At 40.6% G+C, this 17,852-nt stretch overlaps 1 protein-coding gene across 2 annotated transcripts in view; it reads left to right on the top strand.

Moving 5' to 3' along the window:
• LOC149781264 (uncharacterized) overlaps positions 1 to 17,852 on the top strand; it is a 111,283-nt gene that overhangs the window by 22,190 nt on the left and 71,241 nt on the right. For both annotated transcript variants that reach the window (XM_089935351.1, XM_089935350.1), the window contains exon 4: positions 356 to 511. In XM_089935351.1, the coding sequence (XP_089791477.1) occupies positions 356 to 511 (156 nt within the window). The remainder of the gene's footprint in view (positions 1 to 355; positions 512 to 17,852) is intronic.

Genomic DNA, 17,852 nt, shown 5'->3' with positions numbered 1-17,852 from the left:
GATCCCCTGATCTGGATGTGGCAGATATATGCATGTAACACTATACCAGCAAAAAACTGGTATACTTTGCTCTTTGGAACTATCTTCATAAAGCCTGTGGAACATTGTCTGCAGAAATGATCTGTAAGAAAATGCCTTTATGACATTAAATTGCTATATCTTTTAGTGAAAGCTTGATGAAAATACTATCATCAACTTTCTGAGCGTTAATTTTTTTAAAATTTGTTTTCAGATTAACAGTTTTTGAACTATAAAGCCATGTCTTTTTTTTCATTGCAGGCCCTGTTGTGGGAAAGTAGTGCAAGCATGTTACATTATACAAAATGTCTAACAATTTGATTTAACCATTGAACAGGTTATGGCATAGAATTCTGCAGCGTGGATAGGGGGAACGACTCATGTGTGGAGTGCAAGAACTCGTATAAACAGTACTATCTTGTGCACTCATTTGATGGAGTAAATGCAACATGTTTCCTTGTTAATAGAAGTGACGAAGAAGAGTGTATTCACGGTGAGTCTAGTTGCTATATTTTTAAGTTTTCCCATACTGTTTGATGTTTTCCTGACTTAAGATTTTACCCATCTGGTGAGATGAGTTTGGAACTTATGTTCCCAGATATCTGTAGCTAAAAGAAATGTAACTTTAATAGGTTGCAAAGTTTTCTTAAAATTTTATACCATCATTAATGTAAACATCTACTCCCCAAATTTATCCAGAAATCATATTTTCATATATGTAATAATTTTCCATAGTAAATAAATTTTCTGGCCATCAAGCACATTTATGGGGATCAAAGAAAATATAAAAAACAAATCAAATAGGCACATAAACAAAGGAACGTTCAGAAACAGATGATTGAATTGATGACCATCATACCAGGAAAACACTTGTTTAAAATTTCAAATATTTTGTGCATATTTATTAGTATGGATATTAGTTGAAATAAATATATATGTGTAATAATTCTGCATTATTATAATGCCATTTCTCCACACATAATTTATACCAGATCTACACATTATCCACTTTTTTCTATCCAGATCTTGTCAAAATTAAAGAATGATTAAAAAGAAGAAAATATGTTTAGAAATAAGTTTATTTATACATGAAAAATATACATACATGCACACACACACACACGTATATACATACAATGTTTAAAACTGTTTATTGTATTAGTTTTAATATTTAGTTTGACTAAGCCCATGATCTGAGATGTTAAATGACATTTCATGAAGCCATTCAACAGCATCATCAAGAATTGAATGTGTGATTTGGCATGGTTAATTTGTCTCTCAACTCATTCTCCTTGGGTCATGGGTTCTATCCTAAGTTCAGATTGGCTGCCTCATTGTGTCCATAGAAAAGACACATTGCTGCCATTTCTCAGCATATTTGACCCATTACAGTACTGTGTTAAAAGTGCCATTAATACCAACCAAGCTTCTTGTGAGACATCCTTTACTGCATTTGGCCGACATTGATTGTTTGTAGGTACTATAAATTAGATGAAAATACAAATAACAGTTGCTTACTCTTTGCACCACGTTTGTTAGTTTTATGAAACAATGCATCTGTTGCTTTGAGACTGAAAAAATGCAGTGAGTTCAAACTTGTACTACTATCATGTACACATGTTCATGCTCCTTTTTTCTCTGTCTCTCTATTTTTGCACCAACATTAAATTAGCGATCACGTCAAATTCAATGTGTCTGATACCACTTACATGGCAGTGACTGGAAGTGGCACAGAAATGCAACTAGAATTCTATTTTTGTGAAAGGAAACACTCAAACGGTATCATGATTTTATTTGAAATCAAGGAGGTAATGCAACCTAGTTTTCCTATCCCACTTTCAACAAGTATTGAACTTGCCTGGAACATCAATACAAAATCCTGACAATAAAGATACCAAATTTCTGGACACATATTTTATGAATGATTTTGTATTCACACAAAATTATCATCTTTTATATTAATAATGTTATTTATTTTCAATGAATATTTGTAAAAATATTACACAAAATTTAATATTCTTTTCTCTGTTTAAAGTTCTTAGCTAGTTAGAATTGTGTTTACTTGCTCAGGAAAATTTTCAGACCTATAAGACCTAGAAGCTCTGCATGTGAGACCTAGAAGCTCTGCATGTAAGACCTAGAAGCTCTGCATGTAAGACCTAGAAGCTCTGCATGTGAGACCTAGAAGCTCTGCATGTAAGACCTAGAAGCTCTGCATGTAAGACCTAGAAGCTCTGCATGTGAGACCTAGAAGCTCTGCATGTGAGACCTAGAAGCTCTGCATGTAAGACCTAGAAGCTCTGCATGTGAGACCTAGAAGCTCTGCATGTGAGACCTAGAAGCTCTGCATGTAAGACCTAGAAGCTCTGCATGTGAGACCTAGAAGCTCTGCATGTAAGACCTAGAAGCTCTGCATGTAAGACCTAGAAGCTCTGCATGTGAGACCTAGAAGCTCTGCATGTGAGACCTAGAAGCTCTGCATGTAAGACCTAGAAGCTCTGCATGTGAGACCTAGAAGCTCTGCATGTAAGACCTAGAAGCTCTGCATGTGAGACCTAGAAGCTCTGCATGTAAGACCTAGAAGCTCTGCATGTAAGACAGAAACAAGTTGTTGCTTACAAAGAGACATTCTGAACATACCTCACAATGAGATAGTATGTACTGAGTGGTTCTGGGTAAAAGACAGGATGAGACATGGTGTAACAGTGAGATAGTATATACAGAGTGGTTCTGGGTAAAAGACAGGATGAGACATGGTGTAACAATGAGATAGTATATACTGAGTGGTTATGGGCAGAAGACAAGATGAGACATGGTGTAACAGTGAGATAGTATATACTGAGTGGTTCTGGGCAGAAGACAAGATGAGACATGGTGTAACAATGAGATAGTATATACTGAGTGGTTCTGGGCAGAAGACAGGATGAGACATTGTGTAACAATGAGATTATATATATTGAGTGGTTCTGGGCAGAATACAGGATGAGACATTGTGTAACAATGAGATAGTATATACTGAGTGGTTATGGATAGAAGACAGAATGCGACATTGTGTAACAATGAGATAGTATATACAGAGTGGTTATGGATAGAAGATAGGATGAGACATTGTGTAACAATGAGATAGTATATACTGAGTGGTTCTGGGCAGAAAACAGGATGAGACACTGTGTAACAGTGATATAGTACAGTAAAACCTGTCATGAGCGACTTCTGCTATGAGCGACCACCTGTCATTTCCGACCACAATCGTAATGCACGGATCGATTTTACTATATAAACGGTCTGTTATGAACGACCACCTGCTGAACGTGACCAGCGACCGCGATTTCTTGGCAAAATATGCATTTTGACACTGCTATGAACGACCGCATCGCCAAAAAATCAAAACAGATTGACACCACTGACCTTAACTTAATCCTTTGTAAACACTAGAGCTCGGGATAAATGTAGTATGCAAACAAAGTGCACATTAAATAACACTATAGTTGAACAACCATATATCGGGATAAACACCTCTAACCATCATTTAATCCTTTGTAACAAAGACTGCATAAATAGCAAAGATTGCTCTAATAAAGTATTTAAAAATAATTTGTCTTGCTACAGTACCAGTTTTGTGAAATTTACAACTCCAGCGTATGGTGTCATTTGTAAACTGCAGTAAACCAGACTAAAGTACATGTCACTAACTGCCATTGTAGTGCCGAAGTCATGTGAATAGCCAGTAAGAGTAACATCAAAGGGAGTAATGATGGATATACGCAGTCAATTTAGAGGTTTGTATTTTTTCTTTATCTGTATGAAAACTCACAAAACACCGGTAGTCCTTATGTCTAAGTGAGAAATCGTTTGAAAGGGCTTCAGTGTTGGTTTGAGTACGTCATTTGCTTTCCAGTTAATCCATAATGCCTGGAGGGTGAATGAGCTCATTGTCTTTAATACTAGTAAGTGAGAATCATTTCCGGATTTTTTTAAAATTATTTTTTATTTCTTTTGTTAGTGTTTCACCAAGCCACAATCTGTTTACGTGGGTGCAGATGGTCGGAACATTTGTTTATCGAGCTATAACGCTGTTGATTTAAACTTCGTCTCAGAATAAATGTACAGTATTGTTTCCTGATGAGTTAATTATGTCTTTTGGTTTCATTCATTGGTACATAATATATATTTATTCCACAATTCCCCAAAACCTGATCAAAACCGATAGTCTTTATAACGTCAACACTAATAACAACGGCAGAATCTCCGCTGAAAAAAAGAAAAATTTTAACACTGGAAGAAAGAATTAATGTCATTGAAAGAAATGAAAAAGGCGAGACCACTCGCAAAATAGCAGTCAGCTTAAGCGTCGGTAAAATGCAAGTTCAAAATGTAATCAAAGACAAGAAGTCCATTAGAAACGAATGGCAGAAAGGTGCACAAGCACAGAGGAAATATGCCACAGCACGACGGACAGTTTACGGAGATCTGAACGAGCGAGTATGGGAGTGGTTTTGTGTCGCAAGGAGTAAAAACATACCAGTATTTGGGAAGTTGATTCATGAAAGGGCAATAATTGAGATACATGTTCAGACCAAATAGCTGAGTAAAACATGTCAACAAAGAAGTATAATGGATTTCTTTAAAAAAACAAGTGAATAAGTGTATAAAATAAGATATATACATCATATCTAACTGTTAATTTTTTGTATATATTAATGTGGTGTTGAAATATAAATTTTATTCTCGTTTGATAGATGTATATCTTTATTATATAAAGATATTTTGAGAGGAATGCATGCATTATTTAACAAGATTCATGAATAAAGGATATGATACATGTACAGTGAGTATGTGTATTATTTATTTTTCAACAATGCTAACTATTGACCCTGAAAACCAGTCCATTTTCACACACCTCTTATAAGAGACCACCTGTCTTGAGAGACCGCTTTTGGTTGGCAGAAGGGGCGGTCTCTCATAACAGGTTTTACTGTATATACTGAGTGGTTCTGGGCAGAAGACAAGATGAGACATGGTGTAACACTCAGATAGTATATACTGAGTGTTTCTGGGCAGAAAACAGGATGAGACACTGTGTAATGGTGAGGTTATATCTATGGAGTGGTTCTGGGCAGAAGACAAGATGAGACATGGTGTAACAATGAGATAGTATATACTGAGTGGTTCTGGGTTAAAGACAAGATGATACATTGCATAACACTGCAATAGTGTATATTGAGTGGTTCTGGGCAGAAGACAGGATGAGACATTGTGATAGTATAGACTGAGTGGTTCTGGCCAGAAGACAGGATGAGACATTGTGTAACACTGAGATAGTATATACTGAGTGGTTCTGGGCAGAAGACAGGATGAGACATTGTGTAAAAATGAGATAGTATATACTGAGTGGTTCTGGGCAGAAGACAAGATGAGACATTGTGTAACACTCAGATAGTATATACTGAGTGTTTCTGGGCAGAAAACAGGATGAGACACGTGTAATGATGAGGTTATATATATGGAGTGGTTCTGGGCAGAAGACAACATGAGACATGGTGTAACAGTGAGATAGTATATACTGAGTGGTTATGGATAGAAGACAGGATGAGACACTGTGTAACAATGAGATAGTATATACTGAGTGGTTATGGATAGAAGACAGGATGAGACAGTGTGTAACAATGAGATAGTATATACTGAGTGGTTCTGGGTTAAAGACAGGATGATACATTGCATAACACTGCAATAGTGTATATTGAGTGGTTCTGGGCAGAAGACAGGATGAGACATTGTGTAACAATGAGATAGTATATACTGAGTGGTTCTGGCCAGAAGACAGGATGAGACATTGTGTAACACTGAGATAGTATATACTGAGTGGTTCTGGGTAAAAGACAGGATGAGACATTGTGTAACACTGAGATAGTATATACTGAGTGGTTCTGGGCAGAAGACAGGATGAGACATTGTGTAAAAATGAGATAGTATATACTGAGTGGTTATGGATAGAAGACAAGATGATACATTGCATAACACTGCAATAGTATATATTGAGTGGTTCTGGGCAGAAGACAGAATGAGACATTGTGTAACAATGAGATAGTATATACAGAGTGGTTCTGGGTAAAAGACAAGAGGAGACATTGTGTAGAAATGATATAGTATATACAGAGTGGTTCTGGGCAGAAAACATAATGAGACACTGTAATGATGAGATTATATATACAGAGAGGTTCTGGGCAGAAGACAAGATGAGACTGTAATGATGAGATTATATATATGGAGTGATTCTGGATAGAAGGATAGGATGAGACATTGTGTATGGATCTATTATTGGATAAAATTTAGATAGAATGTTATTTTAACATGCAGACATGAAGATATAGCAGAATGGGGATGTTTTTTCAGTGTGATATTATACTTTGTTATGTAATAAATCTAACTTTGCATTTGGAGTTGTAGCCAAAGTGTTAGTGTCTAATCATCCCTCATCATGAACACTTATTTAGATTTAGATAGTGTCAAATCATGTCTTATCAATAGCACTTGTATTGATAGTTTCTAATCATATCTTGTTAAGAGTGCCTGTATACATGTAGATAGTGTCTAATCATGTCACATCAAAGTACCTGTGTAGTGTCTAATCATGTCTTATCAACAGTCTGTATAGATGGTGTCTAATCATGTCAAATCAAGAGTGCCTGTATAGTGTCTAATCATGCATTGTGTCAAGAGTGCCTGTGTAGGGTGCCTAATCATGTCTTGTATCATATGAGCAGCAGGGGGGGTGATTCGGACAATATTCCGACAAATTTTCGATTAAAGCCTCAAAACAACAAATAGAGCCTTCCTTCGAAATCTCGCTTTTTAAACAAGGAAAAAATAAAGTCTCCATTTGGCAAATGGAGACTTATCGTTTTTTTGCTCGAAAATGTCATATTTCGCGACAACATCTCGTTGGTGCTTTCCAGTGGTAATCATCGGGCATTCCGCGTCGATGTCATCACCCCCCCTGCTGCTTGGATTTGTATGAATCCATATGACATTGACTCCATCAATAAAGGAACTGATTGACATTTCCTTCCATGACTCTGTCATGGGTCTGACATTTAACCATGTATGACATTTACCAGCATCGATGGAATTAATAATGACATTTTCTTTATTGGTGGAGAAACTGTCCTGGTTCCTATGAATAATTATTATGACACTTTCTCCATGTGTGGCGGGTTAGTTTTGTAAAACAACATCAATGAAGGAACTGTCCTAGTTGTTATAATAATAATTATGACACTTCCGTCATGGGTTATTATTGTTGTTGTTGTTGCAAAATAAAAAATTTTTTTATTAAATAATGCCCCATCGGCGGATTTTGACCGACGAGGATACCAATGAAATAATAAGACTCCGTGGGAAAACACCAATATCGGAAATAGCAGATCGATACAAAATCAGTTACCAGCGCATTTACAAGATATGGAAAAATGAACCCGACAATGATATCAGAATGATTGACCTCAGCATCGACGATGAAATAAACCAGATTGTTGATACACCCGGTGATGCGAATTCATCCATGGACGCCATCGTGGATAAACAGACCATTCAGGACTTGCAATGGCGGCTGAATAACCTGATCAACGAGAATAAATCATTGCAACGACAACTTAAACACGTGTCAAGCACGGCCGATTATAATTGAGTACAACGGCGTTATGATTATTTGCAACAGCGTTATGATGATTTACAACAGCGACACGATGATATGCAACGGCGTCACGATGATGTGCAACGGCGACACGATGATGCGCAACGGCGACACGATGATATGCGACGCATCATTGGTGGGCTTCAGCATGAACTCGGGGTTGTTCGGAAGGAATTGAATGAAGCGCAACACGATAATGCGCTACTGATTCAGCGAATCACCGAAATGACCGCAGTCTTCCCCCATGATTTTATCATGGATGACTCTGTCCATGACAGAGTCATGGAGCCGGAAATAATCAGAAAAAAGAATAAACCCCCCTCGGACAGACCTCGTGAGGATAAATCTCGTGAGGATAAACCTCGTGAGGACAAATCTCGTGAGAATAAATTTACGATCAACGAAATTCCCGGTGTGGTATCTCGCAGCGATATTAGGTTTGTGAACCGCATGGACAGGGCGCTTCAAGATAGCGACTAGGCCTTTCGTTCGGTAATTACCCATACTGTGTCAAATTGTTTGACGTCATGGTTTGGAAACATTTTTTCATATTCTCGTTGGCAGTATTTATTGCGGAGAGATAACCGAGCTTTCGCTGAACGGCTTTCGAATACCATACAATCGTATTTATCCCCGTTGGGGAATTTTTGAACTGCATGATACTTTCCGTTTTTAAATTTTACACTGATCGGCGTTTTCGGGCAGGATTTTTTATACTCGCTGATGACGCTGTCGAATTTCACCGGGTGATATTCCAACAGCGACATTATAATTAAAGCCGTTATTTAATTAAATATTAAAATGATATCAGAATAGTATGGGGCTTGGATCGCGTCTTGTTCCTCATGATGGAATAAATTGGATTGATCGCAGTAATAATGATTTACCGCCTTATGTTCCACCACGGCAATTTCGATATGATAAAACCCGAAAAACAACACCCGATTACTGGAAAATAAATACTATCTGTTTGAATATTTCAAAGAGAAAAATTATCGAGTTTGATTCGGCGCCAGAGACCGCTAGGTACTTTGGTATTCATCAAGTCTACTATGATGACCTTCCCTATTATCTCGTTGATAGAATCGGAGACATTTGGATCATACTTCGCGGGAATATTCCCGACGAAAAATGCGCTTGGTTTGACAACCTCGAAACGTTATTCGATAACGCCGTTAATGATCTTCCGTTGCGTTGCCGCAACGAGGTAGCGCGAATGCTTCGACGGTCGCCGTTGAAACCATCGTGATAAAATCATGACCTTGTCATGACAGAGTCATGGGTGGGGAAACTGTCCTAGTTGTTATAAATAATAATTATGACACTTTCCCCATGATTTTATCATGGATGACTCTGTCATGACTCTGTCATGGACCGGGAAAACCATCCATTAACCGACCACACATGAAATCGTAACATTGTAGTGTGTTCGTCCGTCGCGGTAACATCCTTTCCAGCGAATCCAACATCATCGATGGTCTCGTTGATCCACGCCGGATCATTTACAAAATCAGATTCTGGCCAGTCGGGATAATACAATGTGTAATTCGATCGATCAGCGTGTTTAGTGTCATCGGATATTAATTGCCCGCCGAATCCCTTGTATATCGATTTGATTTTTTCAATGATATTTTTTAGCGTTAATTTACCCCTTCGAAACCTCGTGTCCGGAAATATATCGCCGAAATGTTTCAACAGCGCGTTGTACTTGTCAAGTCGGTCTGGTTGCGCTAGCATTTCTGAGACGCTATTGATTAATCCAGCACGACTCACAGGAACACTCTTTACATCAAGTCGATCCGGAACCACATCGGGGAGACTCAACGCGCCAAGAACGTTTCTGACAATTTCGAGTTGTTGCCGGGGGTTGATTTTATCAGACCGACACGGCGTCGTTGCTACGGCGTTACCGTTATTATACTTGTCGACGAGAACGCGCTGATATCGTTGCAGCCGCGAAACATTTTTATTCAGATGCTCTATCCGGTATTTATCTAGTTTTCTTACGTCGGTCTGGAACGTGTAATTGAGATACGTCAACGCCTTTTCGTATGGCTGCAGCCGTTGTTCGGGGTCGTATTGGTAGTATTTATCGGTGATTTCATCACCACCGGTAATTTCATCACCAGCAATTTCATCGTCGGTGATTTCATCACCACCGATTTCATCGGCGACAGTGATTTCATCGCCACCGGTGTTGTCACCGGCGATTTTATTTCCCGCTGCAGCAATTCTCTCTCCGACGGAGGATTTTAAAAAATCATCTACGCGTGGATCACTATCGAGCACAGCGTCGCTGACTCGTTTCCGCTGCTGTTGTTTTTTTTTCTTCCATATTTCGTATTCATCTGGTAATTCCCATTCAACTGAATAACCGGTTCGTTTCATCATTTCAACGAGTCTGCACGTGAAATAACGTTTTGAATTGTTCTCGTCGATAATCGCGCTAATAAACATGTATCCTTAACCGGTATGTACATCACAGCGGTTGGGCGTTCTAAACAGCAACTCCGTCGACGATAAATTCCTTTCATGTGATTCGATCGCGGAAATAATATCATCGCGGGTCAGTGGAAGCTCTGTGCGACTCCGTTTTGTTGCTGAATAATGAATTTCAGAAATATTTCGGAAACGATGGATGGCTTGTTTGGTCGCCTCTACAGAATTTAATTCCTCGGAAAACACCGTCATGTACTTGAATCGCGGGTCCACAATGGATATCCCGGCCTCGATGGTGCAATTGTAGATCACCACGTCGATGTTTTCAAACGCCGCAGTGGTATCAGCGAAATCTCGTTGTTTTTCGGCCGGGTCAGTGTCCGCATGATAGTACTTTACTCGGTATCCTAAGTGCTGTAACAATCTAGCGAGTTTCTCCACGGAATAATTTCCGCGTTGTTTATTGTGCGTGAATACAACTGCACGATTTCCTCGTCGTAACGTGTCTAACAGTTTACTGTAGTTGTCTCGGTGAGATTGTTCCACAATAAATTTTTTACCATGATCGGGCCGATATTCGTTGGTGATGAATTTCATGTCCGGGCGATTCAAGTATTTCCTGAATAATTCCAAGTCGTCATTGTTAGCGTCCGCGTCAAGTACAATTACCCGCGCCGCGGATGAGATCAGCCATGTTAGTGTTCCCCAAATCTGTTTACCGCGTCTTGATGAGACTATCTGTCGAAGAATTCCGTGCCACTCATCCAGCAATAGAACATCGGGAATTCCCCCGACCCGTACAATTGCTTCTACTTGTGAAATGACTTTACGAGGTTTTTTAACGTTGAATACAATATCTCCATGGATACTCTCGTACGATTCGAGATTGTAGTCGATGGCGGTCTTTCTGGTAAAGGTCTTTCTGTACGAGACGCACAACACAGACTGATCATCTCGTATTGATTTCCACGCCGACTCTGACTTGCCGAGTCCACAGTGGGATCCATCCATGTAGTCGTCGTTGAGAATGATTTTGCATCCGCGTCCACCTTCATGAACGGGTGATTCGTGGTAAGTATAATCGGGAGTCCTCTTGGGAAACTCTCCACTGTAGTCGTTGCGGCGATAATTGAAACTCCTTACATACCTTTCGTAGAGGGTTTTATCGTTATTACCGGTGATCTTGTCACCAGCAATTTTATTGCCGATTTCATCACCATCACGCTGTACTATTATTCGCTGCGTGCTTCTGTAACAACCGATCACAAACTGATCAGAGTAAACACGCACAAATGCGTCAATGGCCTTTCCCTCGATGAATCCACCGATCTCATTGTACCCGTGACGTCGCTGACATATGTTGCAAAATGAACCCGCAACTCGCCGTAGCGACACTATGTTGCCGAGTCTATTTGTAGTTCCGGTGATTTGATCGGGTTGTCCGGACAACAACGTGGAGAATTGTCGAATTTGTTCAGCGGTGATTTCATCATCAGTGATTTTATCACCAGCAATTTCATTGCCGATTTCATCACCGATTTCAGGTTTCAGTTGTTCGTAACACTGCTGAATAGAAACCGGACAAGATAGCAGCGTGCTGGTGAATCCAACAGGATAAATCAATCGCTTATCAACGCTATTTGGTCGCGCCGACCTGGTTCCGGACAATTTGATGCTATACAGTCCAGCTTGCGTATCAACATTCCATGTTGGTCTATCCGCGGCTACTTTCTTCAACAGCGATTGATGTTCCTCGAAATCTACCGGGATTGTTCTTAACATGATGTGATAACCGCCGCTGGTTTCAAAAACCAAAACATCGTTGACGGAGTCAACTAACTCATGGAAATACGACAACAACTCGGCCAGCGATGGCGTCTTGGAATCCACGTCGATGGTAGGATATCTGCACCGGTGTTTCGGAATGATTTCATTGACCGCGGAATGTCCCCGAAATTCTCTTATGTCCGGATCATCTACGAACACGTGAAATCGCCCCATTTGTTGGATGATTACTCCACGAATTTGATAGTCTGCGACGGTGAGAAGATCAATTGCGGACTTTTTACTGGAAACACTCCAAGATGGACCTAAATGCCTTCGGTAGTATTCTCGTACGTCGTGATACGTTTCCGGGTGTGTAAAAAATTCATCCGGGGATTCTTCGTAGTAAGATGTTCCGCGCCCCAATTCGTCGATGAAGGTGTTATTGGAATAATGATTATCCATTATACTGTATGCTTTTTAATATTTAATTGAATATTTAATAATGGTTAATAATAATGGTTAATCCGGCGCTTGCTGTCAATAAATGCAAATGGCTTCCCCAGGGATCAGGGGTCCCATGCGGAAAAAACTGCTACGGTGAGTTTTGCGGGGTGCATAACAGTAGATCAAAACAGGGGAGTAAGAACGGTCCTCAGCCCTGTCTCAGATGTGGAACGGGCGTCCGAGGAAAGATCCGAATTTGTATCAGCTGTGGAAGCCCCCAGTATCGGTCCGCGGTAGAATACTGCCAACGAAAGAATAAACCGATACCATCCCAGGAAGAATTCTTGAAATCACGATGGGGCGACCCGTCATTGTGCCACCATGACTCTGTCATGTGGTTAAAAAGTCGAACCCATGATAAAATCATGGATGACAGTCAAGTGGGGAAACTGTCATAATTATTATTTATAACAACTAGGACAGTTTCCCCATGACTCTGTCATGGTCCATGACTGTCATGACTGTCACCCATGACTCGTCATCGAGGAAATGTCAATAGTAATTCATCAGCGGAAACTGGTCGGAGTAAAAAAAATATAATTATTGTTCTTGTTAATTCTGACTGTTTTTGGCATTTTTTTGACTGTTTTTGGTCATTTTTTACTGTTTTTTGGCCATTTTTCGACTGTTTTTGGTCATTTTTTTACTGTTTTTTGGTCATTTTTCGACTGTTTTGGTCATTTTTTTACCATTTGTGAGGGTAAAAACCCAAGGAAATCATTTAGAGAAAATCGATGTTTTTTCTGAAAAATCGAGAAAAAACGACTATAGTTGGCAAAAAACGACCAAAACAGTCGAAAAATGACCAAAAAACAGTAAAAAATGACCAAAAAACAGTAAAAAATGACCAAAAAACAGTCGAAAAATGGCCAAAAAACAGTAAAAAATGACCAAAAACAGTCAAAAAAATGCCAAAAACAGTCAGAATTAACAAGAACAATAATTATATTTTTTTTACTCCGACCAGTTTCCGCTGATGAATTACTATTGACATTTCCTCGATGACGAGTCATGGGTGACAGTCATGACAGTCATGGACCATGACAGAGTCATGGGGAAACTGTCCTAGTTGTTATAAATAATAATTATGACAGTTTCCCCACTTGACTGTCATCCATGATTTTATCATGGGTTCGACTTTTTAACCACATGACAGAGTCATGGTGGCACAATGACGGGTCGCCCCATCGTGATTTCAAGAATTCTTCCTGGGATGGTATCGGTTTATTCTTTCGTTGGCAGTATTCTACCGCGGACCGATACTGGGGGCTTCCACAGCTGATACAAATTCGGATCTTTCCTCGGACGCCCGTTCCACATCTGAGACAGGGCTGAGGACCGTTCTTACTCCCCTGTTTTGATCTACTGTTATGCACCCCGCAAAACTCACCGTAGCAGTTTTTTCCGCATGGGACCCCTGATCCCTGGGGAAGCCATTTGCATTTATTGACAGCAAGCGCCGGATTAACCATTATTATTAACCATTATTAAATATTCAATTAAATATTAAAAAGCATACAGTATAATGGATAATCATTATTCCAATAACACCTTCATCGACGAATTGGGGCGCGGAACATCTTACTACGAAGAATCCCCGGATGAATTTTTTACACACCCGGAAACGTATCACGACGTACGAGAATACTACCGAAGGCATTTAGGTCCATCTTGGAGTGTTTCCAGTAAAAAGTCCGCAATTGATCTTCTCACCGTCGCAGACTATCAAATTCGTGGAGTAATCATCCAACAAATGGGGCGATTTCACGTGTTCGTAGATGATCCGGACATAAGAGAATTTCGGGGACATTCCGCGGTCAATGAAATCATTCCGAAACACCGGTGCAGATATCCTACCATCGACGTGGATTCCAAGACGCCATCGCTGGCCGAGTTGTTGTCGTATTTCCATGAGTTAGTTGACTCCGTCAACGATGTTTTGGTTTTTGAAACCAGCGGCGGTTATCACATCATGTTAAGAACAATCCCGGTAGATTTCGAGGAACATCAATCGCTGTTGAAGAAAGTAGACGCGGATAGACCAACATGGAATGTTGATACGCAAGCTGGACTGTATAGCATCAAATTGTCCGGAACCAGGTCGGCGCGACCAAATAGCGTTGATAAGCGATTGATTTATCCTGTTGGATTCACCAGCACGCTGCTATCTTGTCCGGTTTCTATTCAGCAGTGTTACGAACAACTGAAACCTGAAATCGGTGATGAAATCGGCAATGAAATTGCTGGTGATAAAATCACTGATGATGAAATCACCGCTGAACAAATTCGACAATTCTCCACGTTGTTGTCCGGACAACCCGATCAAATCACCGGAACTACAAATAGACTCGGCAACATAGTGTCGCTACGGCGAGTTGCGGGTTCATTTTGCAACATATGTCAGCGACGTCACGGGTACAATGAGATCGGTGGATTCATCGAGGGAAAGGCCATTGACGCATTTGTGCGTGTTTACTCTGATCAGTTTGTGATCGGTTGTTACAGAAGCACGCAGCGAATAATAGTACAGCGTGATGGTGATGAAATCGGCAATAAAATTGCTGGTGACAAGATCACCGGTAATAACGATAAAACCCTCTACGAAAGGTATGTAAGGAGTTTCAATTATCGCCGCAACGACTACAGTGGAGAGTTTCCCAAGAGGACTCCCGATTATACTTACCACGAATCACCCGTTCATGAAGGTGGACGCGGATGCAAAATCATTCTCAACGACGACTACATGGATGGATCCCACTGTGGACTCGGCAAGTCAGAGTCGGCGTGGAAATCAATACGAGATGATCAGTCTGTGTTGTGCGTCTCGTACAGAAAGACCTTTACCAGAAAGACCGCCATCGACTACAATCTCGAATCGTACGAGAGTATCCATGGAGATATTGTATTCAACGTTAAAAAACCTCGTAAAGTCATTTCACAAGTAGAAGCAATTGTACGGGTCGGGGGAATTCCCGATGTTCTATTGCTGGATGAGTGGCACGGAATTCTTCGACAGATAGTCTCATCAAGACGCGGTAAACAGATTTGGGGAACACTAACATGGCTGATCTCATCCGCGGCGCGGGTAATTGTACTTGACGCGGACGCTAACAATGACGACTTGGAATTATTCAGGAAATACTTGAATCGCCCGGACATGAAATTCATCACCAACGAATATCGGCCCGATCATGGTAAAAAATTTATTGTGGAACAATCTCACCGAGACAACTACAGTAAACTGTTAGACACGTTACGACGAGGAAATCGTGCAGTTGTATTCACGCACAATAAACAACGCGGAAATTATTCCGTGGAGAAACTCGCTAGATTGTTACAGCACTTAGGATACCGAGTAAAGTACTATCATGCGGACACTGACCCGGCCGAAAAACAACGAGATTTCGCTGATACCACTGCGGCGTTTGAAAACATCGACGTGGTGATCTACAATTGCACCATCGAGGCCGGGATATCCATTGTGGACCCGCGATTCAAGTACATGACGGTGTTTTCCGAGGAATTAAATTCTGTAGAGGCGACCAAACAAGCCATCCATCGTTTCCGAAATATTTCTGAAATTCATTATTCAGCAACAAAACGGAGTCGCACAGAGCTTCCACTGACCCGCGATGATATTATTTCCGCGATCGAATCACATGAAAGGAATTTATCGTCGACGGAGTTGCTGTTTAGAACGCCCAACCGCTGTGATGTACATACCGGTTACGGATACATGTTTATTAGCGCGATTATCGACGAGAACAATTCAAAACGTTATTTCACGTGCAGACTCGTTGAAATGATGAAACGAACCGGTTATTCAGTTGAATGGGAATTACCAGATGAATACGAAATATGGAAGAAAAAAAAACAACAGCAGCGGAAACGAGTCAGCGACGCTGTGCTCGATAGTGATCCACGCGTAGATGATTTTTTAAAATCCTCCGTCGGAGAGAGAATTGCTGCAGCGGGAAATAAAATCGCCGGTGACAACACCGGTGGCGATGAAATCACTGTCGCCGATGAAATCGGTGGTGATGAAATCACCGACGATGAAATTGCTGGTGATGAAATTACCGGTGGTGATGAAATCACCGATAAATACTACCAATACGACCCCGAACAACGGCTGCAGCCATACGAAAAGGCGTTGACGTATCTCAATTACACGTTCCAGACCGACGTAAGAAAACTAGATAAATACCGGATAGAGCATCTGAATAAAAATGTTTCGCGGCTGCAACGATATCAGCGCGTTCTCGTCGACAAGTATAATAACGGTAACGCCGTAGCAACGACGCCGTGTCGGTCTGATAAAATCAACCCCCGGCAACAACTCGAAATTGTCAGAAACGTTCTTGGCGCGTTGAGTCTCCCCGATGTGGTTCCGGATCGACTTGATGTAAAGAGTGTTCCTGTGAGTCGTGCTGGATTAATCAATAGCGTCTCAGAAATGCTAGCGCAACCAGACCGACTTGACAAGTACAACGCGCTGTTGAAACATTTCGGCGATATATTTCCGGACACGAGGTTTCGAAGGGGTAAATTAACGCTAAAAAATATCATTGAAAAAATCAAATCGATATACAAGGGATTCGGCGGGCAATTAATATCCGATGACACTAAACACGCTGATCGATCGAATTACACATTGTATTATCCCGACTGGCCAGAATCTGATTTTGTAAATGATCCGGCGTGGATCAACGAGACCATCGATGATGTTGGATTCGCTGGAAAGGATGTTACCGCGACGGACGAACACACTACAATGTTACGATTTCATGTGTGGTCGGTTAATGGATGGTTTTCCCGGTCCATGACAGAGTCATGACAGAGTCATCCATGATAAAATCATGGGGAAAGTGTCATAATTATTATTTATAACAACTAGGACAGTTTCCCCACCCATGACTCTGTCATGACAAGGTCATGATTTTATCACGATGGTTTCAACGGCGACCGTCGAAGCATTCGCGCTACCTCGTTGCGGCAACGCAACGGAAGATCATTAACGGCGTTATCGAATAACGTTTCGAGGTTGTCAAACCAAGCGCATTTTTCGTCGGGAATATTCCCGCGAAGTATGATCCAAATGTCTCCGATTCTATCAACGAGATAATAGGGAAGGTCATCATAGTAGACTTGATGAATACCAAAGTACCTAGCGGTCTCTGGCGCCGAATCAAACTCGATAATTTTTCTCTTTGAAATATTCAAACAGATAGTATTTATTTTCCAGTAATCGGGTGTTGTTTTTCGGGTTTTATCATATCGAAATTGCCGTGGTGGAACATAAGGCGGTAAATCATTATTACTGCGATCAATCCAATTTATTCCATCATGAGGAACAAGACGCGATCCAAGCCCCATACTATTCTGATATCATTTTAATATTTAATTAAATAACGGCTTTAATTATAATGTC

This window comes from Sinohyriopsis cumingii, chromosome 15, assembly GCF_028554795.1.
Source record: "Sinohyriopsis cumingii isolate HCF-2022 chromosome 15, ASM2855479v2, whole genome shotgun sequence".
NCBI lineage: Eukaryota > Metazoa > Mollusca > Bivalvia > Unionida > Unionidae > Sinohyriopsis > Sinohyriopsis cumingii.
Note: the sequence above shows the minus strand (reverse complement) of the source record. Positions and strands in the feature narration are given on the sequence as shown.